Genomic DNA, 18446 nt, shown 5'->3' on the forward strand with positions numbered 1-18446 from the left:
GATGGATGGACGTGTGTGTGTGTGTGTGTGTGTGTGTGTGTGTGTGTCCCACTGGGCCGCAGACCCACCGTGGGTACTAATTTTGGCTGGACAATGAGAGCAGACACCCAGGCTCCTCCCACCCAGGGTCCAAGGCTCCCTGGTACCTGAGCTCTAGGACTGGGTCTAAGCAGCAGCCACAGGCTTGTCCCCTCTTCCTCCATGTCTTCTTTCCCATCAACCTGCAAGTTAAGGGCCAACATTCCCTTGATGCCAGCTGAGAAACAGAGCGCGGAAGCTACACTTGGAAAGAAGATTGCTTTTTACTTTATTTACAACAGAATGTAAGAAAAAGTAAGTTATAAACAATAATAAATAACTGGGGAGGGGGATGACACCGTACAGCCATAAGACGACACAGGATGGCACATGTGAGTGTCAACTTCCGATTGCTTTGCTTGTCACCTGTAACACTTGGTCCTTCGGCAGTGGCAGTGGTATTTTGACTAATGTAACCAATCAGGATCCCAGCTCAGAATGTAAGCACTAAAAATTACACTTGAAGCTACACAAGTGGCACAGGATAACATAAACTCAGAGAACCTCTTCCTAGAGATACAAAGAACTGAAGCGAGATGGCCAATCCAACAGACCTAATTTCAACTGAAACAGGCAGACACATCGAGAGGCTTATCCTAAAGCATTTGTTAACTTCACAACAACATTACAATTAATAATGGCATCTGAGAAACTCAACATACCACATTCTGTTACTGCACTAACTCCTACAAAGCTTAAACACATTTCAGATACAAACAGATTGTTTTGAAGGTAGAAGCCAGTATGTTTTGCCTTGGCATGCCAATTCTGTGTGCTACTGTGTGCTACGTGAGTTTTAGCAAGAATGAACAGTTTAAAAGTTTACTGATGATCAGGTTGCAGTCATTGGACAGCAATCTTTTTTAAGAACTATGTCTCAGATGGCAGATTGTCACCTAGACTGTCAGATGATCAGAAAAGTACTAAAACCATTTAGACAATTCCTCTCTATTTGAATTATCAGATTATACATTTGATACAGAGTCAGTTACACTTTGGCTCTTCTCAAACATAAAATTCCTATTGACCTAAGCCACTCAGTGACCTATTATTTTGTTGTTTCTAAGCCAGGGGGAAAAACTAAAGAAAGAATTTATTTATTTATTTATTTATTTAAAAGTAGGTGGACATATGTCTTTATTTTTATTTATTTACTTTTATGTGGTGCTGAGGATTGAACCCAGTGCCTCATGCGTGCTAGGCAAGCGCTATATCACGAGCCCCAGCCCTAGCCCCATATTTATTTGTTATTTTTATGTAGTGCTGGGGATTGAACCTAGGGCCTTGCACACTCTAGGCAAGTACTCTACCATTGGGCAGCATCCCCAGCCCAGCAAGAAAGTAGAATTTAAAAATATTCATAAATAACAATCATCCTGAAACTTTTACTGAAAATGATTTATCAAGATTTGTCAGCATCTGTTTTCTTAGTTCATTATTTTACTTTGAAATAAAATCACACAATTTACTTTTAGAAGTATTGTTGGGTTGTTTAAGTGTCTTCATTATACATCCATGACTGGCTGGTACTTACTTTCACAACCCAAAACATGGCTAATATATACCTCCAAACAAATCAAAACCATTCCCCCTACACATAGATGCAAAACCGTAACAGAAGCATTTATAAACGAGTTCACCAATGAACTCCTATGGTTTCAGGGATAATGGTGGCAAATAAAAGTGTCACAGCCTCCTTCATTCTTACCCATTTTCTTTGCTTTGTCTTTCTACAGCTTAAAATGAAATGATCTTCAGAGGTGACTTCAGACAGAGTTTATGCACTAAAAATAAGAAGACCTCTCTCTCTCTCCCAGGAAAGCACAGCCAAGGCAAGAATGCTATGCTATAGTCAACAAAAACTACAGAGATTTCACACTCGAAACCCATTCAAAGTAATGGCCATTTTCATAGTCTCCACTAACATCAGAGATGAAGAGGGGTGAATATATGTGTTATCCTATGGATTATTTGTTTTCATTTGGCTACCAGAGACTTAAAATTGGTGGTATGGAACTCACTACCCTATATTTATATATATACAGGTATAATACAATTTTGGTGAGTAAAGTTGAAGGTTTCCACATTGCAGACAGAGGCACTGAGTTAAGGATTCTATTTTTCCTCAAACATGCTTAGCAAATTCAAGTTTCTGCTTTTTTCTTCTTCTTCTTCTAAATTTCCATCATGCAGCCATTTAATTTCCATCCTTATAAGAATTATTAATGTTCTATGTACACATTCATCGCAGGCTTGTATCCCACAATAACAAATCCGCATATGGAGAAGGTGAAATGACACTTGGAAACCAAGATGTGTAAAATATTGAGTCATTTATGCCATGTGATGACTGGATTAAATATTCAAAGCAGCTAAAGGAATATCTGCACCCCCCATTTTGTACTGCACACAAATCATATGTAGACAGAAAAACTGAACGTATGTTAAGAGCACACCCACTTTGTTACTTAAGAATCACACCATCATGGGCAGCTTTGCAATTGATGTCTGTGGTATTATACTGGCTATAAAAGAAAGAAAGGTCACAAAAGGAAATCAGAAATTAGCTTTCTAAAGCATATTGAATTATTGACTTTGACAGGAGAAGCTACTTTATAAAAAGGGAAAATAGCAATGGTATTAATGGAAAAACTAGGTGCCAGATGTGTTAACAACCTGCACAGAATAAATTTGTTCTATGTGAAAATAATGATCCCACCCCTACCTTGATTTCAGCTCGCAGACAGTAAGCAAATACATATGCTATCTCCTTGTCTTCTGAAAGTAGAATTTTGCTTTCTAAAGCCAAACATTCTTATTAAGTACTACTGCATGGAGAGGGAGCCATTGAAAAGTCCAAGGGGTTTGATAAAAGATTAAGTTTTCCCACAAGCAAAATTCATGCTTCCATACCATGCAAAGAGGTTTTCTTACTATGATACTATCATTCTTAAGGAAAAGATGCACTGTTATCTAAGCTATTTGTGACTGGTTTCCTTTGAGTACTGGGTCTATTTTCCTTTAAGCTAAATGTCAGACTATAGATAAAGAAAGATGGTGCTGGGCTCATGGGTCCAGCGCCTGCACCTTGGGGGCGGGTGTCAATCTGCAAAAGACAACATGGAGTGCTGAGCACTGGGGGCGGGGGTGGGGGAAGCAGGCACTGGCCACCACTGAGGCTGAGGGAAGGAGAATCTGCTCCTTGGTCTACACTGTTTCCTTTGGAATCTCTGTTTTGGGAAGGCCCCTTTCCTGAGGTTGGAGGTGACGGTCAGAAAGGCTAGCTAGGGCGTGGGCTCTGGAGTTGCCCAGTTACCTTGTTTTCTTCCTCTCGTGAAGGACAAATATCAATGCTGAGATTCTGCTTGCCCTCCCTTCTGTGTTTAAAGGCAGTGAGGTGCAACAGTGACAGATTTCTCTTTGGACAAAAAGAGAATTCTTTCTGCCACTTTGATGAATGATCTTGCCTCCTGTCAATCTTGTTCGAATCTTGCATTCACACCACTTGCAGAAATGAAAGCAAGACTCATGGACATTTATTATCATTCCTTATTCTTTTTTGGGGAGTGGGTACTAGGGATTGAACTCAGGGGCACTCGACCACTGAGCCACATCCCAAGTCCTATTTTGTATTTTATTTAGAGACAGGGTCTCACTGAGTTGCTTAGCACCTCACTTTTGCTGAGGCTGGCTTTGAACTTGCAATCCTCCTGCCTCAGCCTCCCAAGCTGCTGGGATTACAGGCATATGCTACTGCGCCCAGCTATCATTCCTTCTTTTTACAAATAGGAGCCACCAGTTCTGCTCATGCTCTCCTCTTCCTTGGCAGTATTTACTTATTTCTGCAACATTCCTAATATCTGGATCTTTCTTTCTTTCTTTCTATAGTGCTGGGGATCAAACCCAGGGACTCCCACAAGCTAGGCAAGTGCTCTATAACTGAGCTACACCCCCAGGCTCCAAAATTTGGATTTTAAGGAAGGAGCAAGAGAATGACAATCTTTTCTAAGGTCTGGTGGTGGGCGATCCATTCCAGGGATGTCTGGATGACTAAGGAAAACTAGGAGAGGAATGGGAGACAATTCCCTTTTTCATGGTCTGCATACCAGACCTCTAACAGTGTTAAAGCCCAGTTAGCTTATTCTACCCTTGGATATCTTCAAATGGGCAAATAGTCAATGAATTCTATTCAGTTAATTGCAAATTCTGAGAATCTTAATGGATGATGGTAGCTGGCAAGTCAAGGTTTGTTGGTACCTGTACAGAAAAAAAGATGCTTGTTTCACCTGGGTCTCTTGGTTCCTAAACTAAACCATTCCAAAATAAATTGGTTATAGTCACATTTGTTCATGCAATTCTGAAAGATTTCGGAGGCCACAAGGGCACAAGGGGAAAGTTATTAAAAGGCAGAAACAAGTGGAATCTTTATTATTAAATTCTGTGAAAGGTATAAATAAGTTATCATCAATTGCACTTGGAGCCTCTATACGTTCGTAATTAAAATTTTCAAAAATTTAAGGAGTTAACTCGGCCCCAAATCCTGAGTCAGATTAATCAAAATCTCAGTAACTACTGGTATTCAAGTATTGGTGGTCAGCAGTTCAAAATTTAACAATTAGGTTTGTGATGCCTGAGAGTATTTTTTGAGAATTTCAGGTCTGATGGGAGGAAATCGACTTTACTATTTTACCACACTTGGCAACAAAGTGGTATGAAGTTTTCATATATTTACCCTTGAAGTCCATGCCAGCCTCACCAAATGCCCAATACCAAGGCTTCCTCCCTGACTTATAGCTGTGTCTACAGAAGATCCCTTCTGGTTTTTTGCAAGTCTTACATCTTAAATATACTATGACGCTGTGTGGCATACTTAGGATTCATATTATTTGTGAAATTACTTTACCCCATGCACACTCAGAGATCAAAGGAACATGTTTGAGTGACAAAGCAGTCTTTTCCTATATCAGAAGATTCTTAAAAAACAACAACAACAACAACAAAATGAAAATATAAAACCCATGAGATCTCCGGGTGAGGTCACTCTGACTTGGGCCGACGTGGCTTATCTGAGGAGTGCATGCCGGGCAAATTCAGAGTGGCTTTTTTCTCAGGGTCTGGAAGCGTGAGAGTTTCTGGAGCTGACTTTTTCCGGGGTCGATCTTTGGGAACTGACAGAAATTCTGGTGCATCTGTGGAGAGAGGGGTGGACGGGGCGCTGGACGGGGCGCTGCGCACGGAAGAAGGCAGCAGGGGAATGCTCGAGATAGAAATGGCAGGTGGGAAAACGCCAATTTTCTTGTTGGTGGCTTCCTGAGTGGCTCGTTCAAATTCGCGGACTTCATCCATTGTCATGTCTTCAAAGGGAAAAAGAAAGAAAACTGAGCTGTCACTTAGAAGAGATGCAAACAGATTCATCACTTCACCTGGCTTCAAAGGAACTCTGGGAACCCCATCCTTAAGGGGGCTCTTTCTGATCACAAACCCCAATTGTCATGGAAATACTAAATCCTCAGTTATCTTCCATTTTACTGAGACACACCCTGGAAACAATATTCCTTTGTGTACACCCATCTAAGATCTTCCAGAGCATTATTGAGCCAGTATTTTGAGTATTCTGGATAAATACTTAAAAGAAGTGTATATGACTAGACCCATATACAGTGTGTGTGTGTATGTGTGTGTGTGTGTGTGTGTACACAAATGTGTGTGAGTGCGTGTGTACATGCATTGTGGGTATGGTGCGGGGTATATTGAGCTAGTATTAGACCTGGTCATCTCTTCTATAAAGAGAAAGTAATTAAAGCAATCCGTGGTCCTGAAATGATACATATTATTGTCATCTTCAGATCACAAAAAAAAGAAAAGAAAAAAAACCCTGATATATCTCTATAAGGTAAATTCAGGTAGATAGTCAGAATTTCTCAACATGCTGTCTTCTTATTTAATAAATACACTCATTTTTTTTTTTCTTTTTTGGGTATTCTGAAGAGGCACGGAGGTGCTGTTGTTCCTGGTTTCCTAACTATGTATCCGCTATGAGATTGTTATGTTTTAATTCAGCTTAAAATACAAATAAGAAGACAACAATAATAAGCCTGAAAATTACCCCAAAGCCAAGAAAATAAAACCATTTCTCAAAGCAACTTGAAAGAAAAATAATAGAGAATGAAAAGGGAGGATCATTTAATGAGCAAGGATTGTCCTTAAGAGGAAAAAAGCATTATCTGTAATTCAACAGATAAGTCAGCGATGCTTCATTTAACAGGCATTGTCGGGTGATGTAGATTTTCCAAATACCTAAAATTCCCTTCTTAAGTGAGAAATTAAAAGCAGCATTTTAAAGGATGTAAACCTTTCCCTAATGAATTTAGTGCATACACACTTACTACTTTGAAGACAAGCTATATTGTGTCACTGTGCAACTATCCAGAGATGATTCTCTTCTCAGGGTCTGTTCTTTATAGCTTCCTATCACTTTTCTCATTTTCAGAAACTGTATTAATTAATGTTATTATTATTTATTTATTGCAGGGCTGGGGATTGAACCCGGGGCCTGGCGCATGTCAAGCAAGCACCCTACCACTGAGCTATACCCCCAGTCCTGTCAGAGTTACCATTAACTACTGCCAGTCTGGTAACCTTTGACATTTTATTTACCAGGAATAGGGCAACAGATAACTGGGCTTATTAGAATAGGCACCGATTGAAGGCCTAAGGGCTTGTCTTTGAGTAAAATGTGAAATCTGCTGCCCATGGATTTTCATCTATTTTGACTTTCCAGAGACTCATTTTTCATTCTCTCTTGTCCTCTGTCATGAACTTAGTAACTGAAACTTCCTTAGATAATGCCGCATGACTAAACTGTTGTGAAACCACATAGCCATTCTAGAAATATTAAGTATGGAATGAACATTCATGATACAGTATTAATCATTAGGTTTTATAACATCTGAGCAAACCAGAAACTTTCCATAAAATGAAATCCTTCTGAATAATTATTAAAATTTCCTGAAAGGGAAAAGTTTTTACAAAAATAAAAAAATAGCAACTGTTTTGACATAATATAAAATTCACAATATATCCTATTAATTTACCACTTTGTTTTCTTTTTTTTTTTGGTGGTACTAGGGACTGAACCTAGGGGTGCTCTATGACTGAGCTACATCCTCAATCCTTTTTATTTTTTATTGAGACAGGGGTCTTGCTAAATTACTGAGGCTGGCCTTTAACTTGTGATCCTCCCACCTTGGCCTCTGAAGTTCCTGGGATTGTAGGCATGCGCCACTGCACCTGGCAATTTACTACTTCTAAAAAACACTAAGGCAATTGGCTAAGAAATGAAATTAAGGTTAAAAAAGGAGTTATTTACTTTGAAGTAAAGTCAAGACTCTCAGAAAAAGTTTACTGAATTGAACTATGGTGTGTTTTTGAGAGAATAAACAAATAGCATCTTTGAGAAATTAGACTTTCTAACCAGCATCTGTGCATGGTGCTCTACTTCATGCATCCATCAGGGGGCAGAAATCATCCAAAGCACAGAATTTTAATTTTTCATTCCCAGTCCCTTAGAAGTTCCCTTCCTTGAAGGCTTTGAAAGCCCTCAATTGAAAACAAGACTGTTATTTCCTTATGCTGTGTTCAGGGATGTTAATTTTGCATAATTTCAATCTAATCTATCCTTGCTCAGGTGGATTATTTAAATTTCATTTAGCACCCATGTAGGTTTTATTTGTGATGCATAGCAGCTTCTTGATTTTAACTGTTTTTTTTTTTTTTTCATTGTGATAGTGTAGAGAGACTGTGGAAAGATAAATGATCCTCAATTTCATGGAATTCCAAAGAATAAAGGAAATGTCACAAGCTTTCAAAATAATCACTTTGTGTAACTTCTCAGTGGGTAGGGTATATCTTACGCTGAAGTCACAACTGTGATTTGCAGCCAGAGAATGCATGGGACTTCTAGCTTATCACCTTGTATATAGTGAAACTGACTTTATAATACTCAGAGTAAAACTAAAAGAAAACCAAGCAAAGAGCCTTAAGCTGCAAACTTCAAGAAATGAGAAGGTGAAAAGCACTGGCTTGATGCCCTTGAGACATCCCCAGTGTCCTCTTTCCCTGTGGCTTGGTCCTACGTCTGGACATATTTATAGTGATCAGCTTTCAGATCAGTTGAGGAGGAACTAGTATCTGACATTCCAAAAGGAAAAGGCAATTGAAAGTGACGAAAATTCAAGAATAGTTTCCTTAAAGACATTTCTAACTTTAGAACAGGGAGAGAGGAGTGGGAAGTCTTATCGGAATGTGTACATTTGTAGAAGGGAAACACTTCAAGTGAGTCTTGCCCCAACAGTTTCCTGCGACCCAATCACTGCATGCAAAGCAGGGCAGGAAGAGTTAGGGCCCTTGCAGACTCAAGGGCAGTCACATGCAGCAAATGGCAGCCCGTAAGCTTTTCAGGCACATTCCAAAGTCATGCTCTAAAATCTTAACTAAAATTTCCAATGTGCAACCAGAAGGTCTTCACGATTTTAAAGCATCTATTTACAACAACAGCCACTTCTCAATTTTCTCTACCTACATTCTTGAATTTTTTTTTTTTTTAAATCTAATATGTATTATTCCAGGCGCTGGGCTGACAAACAACTCAAGCCGGACCCCAAAGAAATCCCACCTCTTTGTATGGCTGAAGACCCATAAAATGACTTGGTGATTACTTTTTTCTTTGTTGACTGTTTTTCCTTTCACTAGCAAAAAGGATGTAGAGATGACTCTATTTAAGATGCTGGTGAACACCACAAGCTCTTAATTTCCCATGTGCGACTAAATAACCTCAGGCTCTGAGGCTTTTGCTAAGTCCCAGGCTGGATCGTCTGTGCAGCTCAGCACATTTCCCGTGATCAGCCCTTCACTACTCAGCCTGTGTGTGTGCAGACTGCAGTTCTGTCTTGAGATTACCCTAAGTAAAAAAGAACTGATTGGGTAAAATAGCTATAAAGAGCCTTAGGAAGCATTTCAAAGCACATGTAAAGAAACCCAAAATAGCAGATGAGCCAGAAGCCCTCCTCTGAATGAACAAGTAAGTGTTAACTATGTTTTGAAAAGTTACTGACATGTTGTTCTAGTTTACATACGACACCCATTTTTACTCCTGTGCTCTTTTTATGTTCAGTGCAGGCCATTTCACTAGTATCACAATATGTTTCCACTCTCCATGTTCTTGGTTTTATGACCAAAACAACCCCCAAGTCAAGCAACTTTAAAGAATTGAAATGTCTGGAACAGAGAGGCGACACTGCCTGCTCTAGACCCAGCTCAGCATCTTCACCAACAGCCTCTTGGGCAATGACATGATTTTGTGGACGGTTGGGAAAAGAGCATTTGCAGTATTTCAAAGATCAGTTTACGTGTTGGTTTCATACAGGGTGGGCAACATGTTTTAAAAATTCTACATACACTTGTTTGGGCATGGCTCTCTATGTCATCCACAGTGGAGGAATGCTGATTGCAAACTTTTATGTTGGTTTGTTCATGCATGTTTTTCTCGTATTCCCGAACATCATCCATTGTCATATCTGAAAGAGGTCAAGATGTTGGCAACTTCCGTTATTAAATGCAAACTTTCCATGGGGAGACTTTAGGGAAAGATGGTAGCTTAGCAGTAGCCAGAGAGGTTTTAAAAGGCAGGGAACTGATTAACTTTATGAGGAATAAATCATAAAGTTAGTTAAACCAGCCAAAGGGGGAATAAGGGCAAGGAAGTTAAGTCAAAATAGACTTAGAACAGAGAAGAGTGGAAATTACTTAGGGGTGATTCTTGTGAAGTGAGCTTGGTGGTAGAAAGTATTAGCATGTGGCCAGTGCGTAGCCTGAGATCTCCTAAAGCTTGTTAGAAGATCCCTTTGGGGACAGAGGGTCAGGATTATTTGGTTTAATACTTACCTTCCAAATGCCTTTCCAAGTACATTGAGAGTCTTTCAATCAATGCATTCAACAACAGAAAGGACACTTTCACTGCTATCATAGGAGAGAGGACGTAGAAGGCAGAGCACTGACATTCTGGTACAGGAGAGGCGTGGTGCCATTCTCACACGGATGCATTTTTGCACAGATACATGGTATCAGAGAGTGCAGGTCTACACTGAGCTTTGAGTCTAGCCTAACAGCTTGAAGATGGCTGGCACTACTTCCACCCACACTGATCTATAAATAAAATGGCACATGACATGATTTTTGGCCCCAGTCTGCAGTGTTTCAGGATAATGATCTCTTAATCCAGTAGTTCTCAACAGTGGACAATTTTGTGACATTTTTGGTTGTCATAACTGTGGAAGGGGTTCTACTGGCATCTATACAAGAGGGCAGAGGCCAGGGATGCTGGGGAACATTTCACAATGCACAGGACTTCCAGCCCCCAACAAAGAATAATCTGATCTAAAATATCCACAGTGCTGAAGTTGAGGAATCCTGTCTTAGTTCAACTGTTTAAAAAACTTAAAAGAAAGAACCTATCCATCTTCAGTATGTGAAATGCATAAAATTGACAATTAGTCTCACTTTAAACACTCCCTTGGTTTTATTCCCCACCCCCACCCCTCTCCTTACATTTTATCAGCAGTTTCTCCAGATGGGCACTCTGCTATTGCTGCCTTGACATAATTTAATGCTCTGCCTCTTAACCAATGAAGGTAGCCCATCGATTGCTTCATCTACCACCCCAATCACTAACTGGCTTGGTGGGGGATTTGCAATGGATATTCACAGTTGAAATTTTTCCTTAAGTATTTTCTGTGTCATGTGGTTTAGTGTCTTTTTATATCAATCCAAGTGTCATGTGAGATTTCTCTTCATTTCCAAAGGGCAGACATGCAGAACTTATGATTTAATTCTATGTGGTCTAGGGCCAAGATGGAGCATGGCTCTAAATCCAGACCTGGGCTATTTTATTTAGCTGATAATCCCCCTCCTGCCCTGAAATCATTAATCAAAAATGCTGTCGTTACGCAATATAAGTATCAAGAATGCTAAGCAGCAGTCTGGCCAGGCAAAGAGCATGCTTTTTTTTTTTTAGAAAACAGAGACATCTGAGAAGCAATAGGAGATGCTGCTTTATGATTAGAACAAACACACTTAGTTAACAACAACACATTCTTCAATACAATCATGTTAATTTCAATGGCTGATTTTCAAAATATCTTAAACACACCTGGAATAAATATTAAATCACCTGAAAGTTTAAAATTTAAATAAGTTTCTCTATACAAATATCATTAGACTCCTAATTTGGAAAAAAAAGCAAGTAAGTTTTTGTTTTATTTGTTCTAGGGAATCCCAACAGAAATCATTCTTTATCTCTAATTAGCTCAATGTTAGAAGAAGGGCCTAAATAGTGTGACTATGTGCTTTCAAAGATGTAGCAGTTTTATGAATGTGAAAAAGGATTTAACAACAAAGATGTTCATTACTGCCTTGGTCTTTTTCTCTTTTCATTTTTTTTTGGTACTGAGGATTGAACTCAGGTACTGTATTACTGGGCTACACCCCCAGTCCTTTTTATTTTTTATTTTGAGAGTCTCACTAAGTTTCTTAGGGCCCTGGCTAAGTTGCTGAGGCTGGCCTTGAACTTGCGATTCTCCTGTCTTGACTTCCTGAATTTCTGGTATGTGCCACAACGCCCAGCTTGTGGAGATAATCTTGAGTTATTGTTAAATAAAAAACATGAGGCAAAACTGAACACGTTATAATTTTAGTATGAAAAGCGTCATCTACATTTTAAAACAATGAAAGCATACATTGCACAATGTTTACAGTGACTGAGTTGGAATTCCAGATAATCTTCATTGCCTTTCTTTTTTTTATCCATGTTTTCTAAATTTTCTACATCAATTATGCATTAAATTATGCATTACATAAGAAAGAACAGAATATTATTTAAAAATCTATTCATTTGGAATCATTAGAAGATGAATACCATCAATTTGGAACTGGTAAGGAGAAAAAAAATCTCTTGTTTTTTTAAAAAAATGAAAAGTTAAGGAACAAAATTTCAACATGTGGGGGTGGGGCTTGCCTAGTATGTTTGAGGCTATAGGTTTGATCCAGGCACTGCAAATCGAAGCAAACAAACACCAAAACCCCAAATTTCAGAAAATTGCACCTAAAAGAAAAAAAAAAAAAGATCTTAACCTACGTAAGAATGAACATTTATAATAGGGTATTTCTCTAAAGGATGATAATTTGGTCCCTGCTGATGCCAAAGGAAAATACCTTTGTCTGAGTCCTTAAATATCCCCACAGACGATAAATGTGTATGGAAATGATGTATGAATTTTTCAATATTCCTTGGAAACTTATGGAAATTCTAATCAAGTGAAAATGTTCCAGGTTATTTGGTAAAGTGCATTTTTTTTGCTTTTATAACATATATTACCTTGAGATCTATATCTGAATCAATTCTTTAGAAAATTCAATTACATATGCCCAAAGACAGATTATACTTTCAGAGATGATTCATCTTCATTATTGATTGATTTTCAATGATCAGAACAGCTTCTCACGATTTAGTTCCAGCATTTGTATCAAACAAACTCTTAATGAAAAGGAATCCTATGTCAGTTATGTTGCAAATAAATTGGTAAATAACTACCCCTTAACTTAGATTTTGAAAGGTTATAATTTGCTTTTCCTAAGTAAGGTTTCTTTCTTACTTAGGCTTCTGAAACAAGTAACACTGGAGCTAATTGTCTGATTTAAGAGCGTTGGAACCAGTACAATATTTCTTCTGATAAAGCAAATGAATCTAGTATCTTTGGAGCTTTGCTGTCAGCGTTTCACTAACATGATCAGCCCTAGGAAGTCTTCCAGAGGTGTAAATTCTCTCACTGTACCTCAAGGGGACAAAATTTCCTCCTTGTCCTTTGGAAAAGCCATTTCTTTCCTTATGGTCTCTTTCTTGTCCTATATTAGGTAAGGAGAGAGCAGCCGGAGTTTCATTTCCCAGGGTGTGAAGGTCACACTGCATGGGGCCCTAGTGGAAACCTCTTCTCCGCCAGGTGCCCGGGGTTGAGGTCCAGGCAAAAAGTGCTCTGGTCCTGGGGATTTGTGAATTGAGGAATCTTCTTAGGTTTCCTGAACTATCAAATAAAGGCTCGCGTTAAGCAGCAAAATAGACCTCGACTATATGAGCCTTACATGCTTCAACCATTTTTTTTAAAATAAAATGTTTTAAGTTATTATTTATTTATTTGATCACTCAAGTAATACATGAATTTTGTACCCCCCAAAATTTCATAAAGTACTGGATTAAATAGAGAAAAGTATTTAATTCCTATTAATCTCTTCCAATCTTATTGCTTCTCCTAGAGATAATCACTTAAGAGACTGAGGCATGTGCTGGTAGATATTTATTCTATGAAGTCATAGGCATTTATCTCTCTCTCTCTCTCTCTCTCTCACACACACACACACACACACACATACAAACTCACAGATAGTCTTATTTACATTTACACATATGGAATCATACTGTAGTTACTATGTTTTTCTATTCCAGTAAGTAGTAGTTTTGATTTCTTCTTTCTACAAGGGAAAATGTACATACTTCCATATCAGTAAAACAGAACTATTTATTTTTCTTTGTGCTTCTGAGAATCAAACCCAGGGCCCCGAACATACTAGGCAAATGCTCTACCACTGATCCATGCCCTAGCCTTGACCTTATTCTTTTTAACGGTTTTGCACAATATTCATAGTATGGGTGTGGGTGCACCAGAATGCCTTTACCCAAAGACCTGTTCATAGTAGAGGACAGGAAAGGCAGCAGAATACAACAGACACTAGTATGGCAACATGTAAATCAATGGATGTGTAACTGATATGATTCTGCAATCTGTATACGGGGTAAAAATGGGAGTTCATAACCCACTTGAATCAAAGTGTGAAATATGATATATCAAGAACTATGTAATGTTTTGAACAACCAACAATAAAAAATTAAAAAAAAAAAAAACAAAGACCTGTTCATGGACATTTACATTGAGACTGACTAATTTTTAACTCTGATAAACATTATTATACATAATAGCCTTGTACATAAATTCAGGAGCATAGGTATATTTATCTTTCTCTCTCTCTTTTTGTTTGGTTTTGGGGATTAAACCGAAACACTCTGCCACTGAAGTATACCTGCAGCTTGCACATGTATATTTCTTAAGAATAAATTTATCCGGGGGGGCTGGGGTTGTGGCTGAGAGGTAGAGCGGTAGCCTAGCACATGCGAGGCCCTGGGTTGGATCCTCATCACCACATAAAAATAAATAAATAACAAAAACAAAAGTACTGTGTACAACTAAAAGAAATAAATATTAAATAGAAAAAGAATAAATTTCTCAGTTGGGGATGTAGCTCAGTGGTAGAGTGCTTACCTAGCATGTGTGAGGCACTGGGTTTGATCCTCAACACCACATAAAAGTAAATAAATAAAATAAAGTTCCATCAAACAATTATTAAAAAAATATTAATAAGTAAGTAAGTAAATAAATAAATAAAATTCTCAGGTCGGGTGCAGTGGCGCACTCCTGTAATCCTAGCAGCTCCATAGCTTGAGGCAGGAGGATCCTGAGTTCAAAGCCCGCCTCAGAAACTTAGCAAGGTCCTAAGCAACTTTGTGAGACCCTGTCTCTACTTAAAATACAAGAAAGTGCTGGGGATGTGGCTCAGTGTTTGAGTGCCCCTGGGTTTAAAACCTGTACCCCCTCAAAAAAAAATTTATCGAAGTGAAATGATTACATCATAGGTTATTTATACTTACTATTTTATAGCATATTTTATACTTTATCATTTTATATCCCAACTGGATACTATCGCTCTCTTAAACTTTTGCTACCAGATAGGCCAATGTAATAACTTCTTGTTGTTTTCTTACATTTCTTGTGATTGGTGGTGAGTTTATTGGCCACATGCATTTCTTCTGTGATTTACCTATTCATATTCTTTACTGTTTTTCTATTGAGGCATTAGATTTTCAGTTTATAGAACTTCTTTGTATAATTTGGATATTAATCCTCTTTGGCTACATGTGTTGCAAACATTTTCTCCTACTCTTTTAAATTTGTTTATGGTGGCAACTTTTCTCAATTATTTTATTTATTTTTTTTCGAGGAGTTGGGGAGTGGACCCATGAACTCATGCTTGCTAAGCACATGTTCTACACTGAGCTACAACCTTGGCACAATCATTTTATTAAATTTTTTTTCTATGTGGTATGGGGGCTCAAACCCAGGAGCATTCTACTTCTGAGCTACATCACAAATCCTTTTAATTTTATTTTTGAGACAGGGTTTTGCTAAGTTGCTTAGGGCTTAGCTAAGTTATTGCGGCTGGCCTTGATCTCGAGATCCTCCTGCCTCAGCCTCCTGAGTGGCTGGGATTACACGTGTGTACCACTGTGCCCGGTCCCTCTTTTTATTTTTAAAGAAGGCGGATTGATTTCACAGGAAGAGGAGGTGAGATGATATATTTGAAAGGCCATTAGGATCTAAGTCTTTGAACATAGAGAGATATTACAGATGCCCTGATACAAAGCGTCTGCAAGCATAAATTCTCCTCTACTGTACTGTACTGAACAGTTGCAGCAGCTAAAGTTGTAAAAAGGAAAGTCTCATACTTGAATTCAATGACCTGTTCAACGGCACATTTTCCTTTACTTTTTTCTAAAAACATGATCTCTCTCTACTTCCTGGCTCCTCAGCTAAAATAGAGGTCATTTTTTCTTCATACTAGGTTTAAACTGAAATCCTGAACAAGTAGTTGTGTTGGGGAGGATCTAGCAATCATGAATTAGACTGGATACTCCTTTAGCTCCAGTAAAATGGTGGCCATGCTCTGGGAAGTGCCACTGTTTAACCCTTTGAAATGATCATGGAATCAATACACGCTTGTTACAAAAAGTTCAGGGTGCCTCCACTTGTTGGTACTGAAAGGCTTGGTGCACGCCCTTTCCATGTAATTCAGACCATGAAGATCTAGAACTATAAAGTTGTGATTTTTTTCTGTAATTAGGGGTGGAGAAGAAGGGTTCAGCGATTCCTTTGAAAATCTTCTGGAAAGCTATGAGCTGTCTCATTAGCAAAATGAGCCTGAACACACACACACCAAAAACGTTGCACAAGAGCCACGGTGCTCAGGTTTGTATTTCAGGGGATCTGGGGCCATTGGAAAATGCTGGCTTAGTGAATTCAACCAGCTGAGCTAGCCTCTAGCAGGCTTGTCTCTGCTTTGAGCCTGCTCCACCATGATTAGGCCTGCTCCAGGGGCTCCAGACCAATCGCTAAGTCACTTTCATGAGGACTGTTTCATCTACATCAGCCCCAACTTCTCCTCATATATCCCTCACACTTTCTGGGAAGAGTTTGGTTTTCAAAGACATTCATTAGGTTTCACTCAGTCACAGGCTCCCTCTGGCAATCTTTAGTGTTCCTCTCTCAAAATACTGTCAGATTTGTGAAGTAAAAACATGCTCTTGTGAAGCTGGGCTGGCTATTTTTATCCACCTCTCCTCTCACCCCGTCTCCTGAAATGCGTTGTTGTTGCTTCTCTGATTAGTGTTCTAGTCATGCAGAGAGACCCAAGGCTCATGGGTAAAGACCAATCAGTGCTTTGAAAGACAAACTCAACTCCTCCAAATGGAAAGGGATACACTTCACAATGAACACAGGCAGAATAAAATCTGTTTAGGGAAATAGTTTCGTGACAGCCAAATGCTGGAATTCAGAAAAGATGTAAAATTAATCCTTGGGTGAGAAAAGATCACCATCTTCTACAATGTCTCTTTTCTTGGTTCTTAATTAAGCACTGGAGGTGGTGAGTCTAATTAGAGAGAAAGACAGCCAGGGCTTCTGCTGCGTAAGGGTGGCCGGTGTGTGCATTGCACCGGCACACAGCAGCAGAGGGAGTGCGGCTGATATCCAGCCTCAAACCCATGGCACCTGCTGGCTCTGCCCAGAAGAAGCATCTTTTTCTAATTTATCTGTTTAAAAGGGGTGCTTTTTTTCTAATTCTCACAAAGCATCAGAGTCCCGCAGTTGGCCCTGAAGACACCTACAATTCTCCAGTTTAACCTATTTGGAACTGAACTAACTAAACTGTTGTTTTCAATCCAATCTGGCATACAGCCCATGCTATAAACCAATAGTTTGGAATTATCTGGAGGGCTTGTTAAAACACAGATTGCTGGGTTATACCCCACCAAAGATTCTGAATTGGCAGGTTTAGCCTGGTGGGCGGGCGCAGAGTGTCTAAGAATATGGGTTTCTAATTAATATCCAGGGAATGCTGATATTGAAGACTCAGGGACCTAACTGAGTATCAGTGCTATGAATTACAGCTATAGGCAAGGGATTCATTACCTTAGGCCTTTTCCATGTTTACTAATGACCAGACCAGAGAAAGAAAAAGCAACTTCAGGTACCCCGAACTGCAGGGTTATCCTGCATGCGCTTGGCCTTGGTAACAAAGACACACACATTTACCTAAAAAGCCCAGAGTCTTCAGCATTTCTCTGAATAAGTGGCTGAGAAAACTCGGTGGGCACGGGCTGTTTCCATTCATTTGATTTCCCAAGTGTCTGCATTAGGTAATGAAGGAGCCACTGTACTCTTGGCTGGCAGCTCAGTTGGCTGCTGGTGCCTGCGGGTAGTTAGGGTGAAATTGATGGTGTGGCTCTCAGACCCCTTACTGAGTGAAAAGGCTACTTGTTATGGTTGGGGCCAGGGATGTGGATATAGATGGTGGAGACCCACGCTGGGGAGAACAAGGTGCTTTGATCATCTGTATCCACTGAAGTCTGTACTATTTTATTTATTTATTTTTAGTTGCAGTTGGACATAATAACTTTATTTTATTTATCTATCTATCTATTTATTTTTATGTGGTGCTGAGGATCGAACCCAGTGCCTCACACATGCAAGGTAAGTGCTCCACCACTGAGCCACAACGCCAGCCCTGTACTCTTTTTTAAATATATATTTTTTAGTTGTTGATGGACCTTTATTTTATTTATTTGTATGTGGTGCTGATGATCAAACCCAGTGCCTCATGTATGCTAGGCAAGCGCGTTGCCACTGAGCCACAATTCCAGCCCTGTACTCTTTTTATTTTATTTTTTTCCACTCAGGTACAGAAAGGACTTTTTGAGTAATAAGACTCCTTGAGCTGTTAACCTCCCTCACCTAACCCATCCTAAGCAGGTAGGCAGGTGTTCTAGTCCTGCAGGTCTCCAGGCTGGAGAGCTCCCATTTCACTTGGTTTGGTGTTCTAGCTTTGGGCTTCTATAAAAATCTGAGAATTTTCTCTTTTCCTTTTACTCTCCA

At 39.2% G+C, this 18446-nt stretch overlaps 1 protein-coding gene across 1 annotated transcript in view; it reads right to left on the reverse strand.

The window, feature by feature from the left end:
- Positions 1-283: 283 nt before the first annotated feature.
- The window catches only part of Pitpnc1 (phosphatidylinositol transfer protein cytoplasmic 1), a 254083-nt gene continuing 235920 nt past the window's right edge, over positions 284-18446 (reverse strand). Inside the window, exon 9 of the mRNA XM_027946269.2 lies at positions 284-5432. Within this exon, the coding sequence (XP_027802070.1) occupies positions 5116-5432 (317 nt within the window). The 3' untranslated portion in view covers positions 284-5115. The remainder of the gene's footprint in view (positions 5433-18446) is intronic.

The sequence above is a fragment of the Marmota flaviventris genome, chromosome 17, assembly GCF_047511675.1.
Source record: "Marmota flaviventris isolate mMarFla1 chromosome 17, mMarFla1.hap1, whole genome shotgun sequence".
Lineage (NCBI taxonomy): Eukaryota > Metazoa > Chordata > Mammalia > Rodentia > Sciuridae > Marmota > Marmota flaviventris.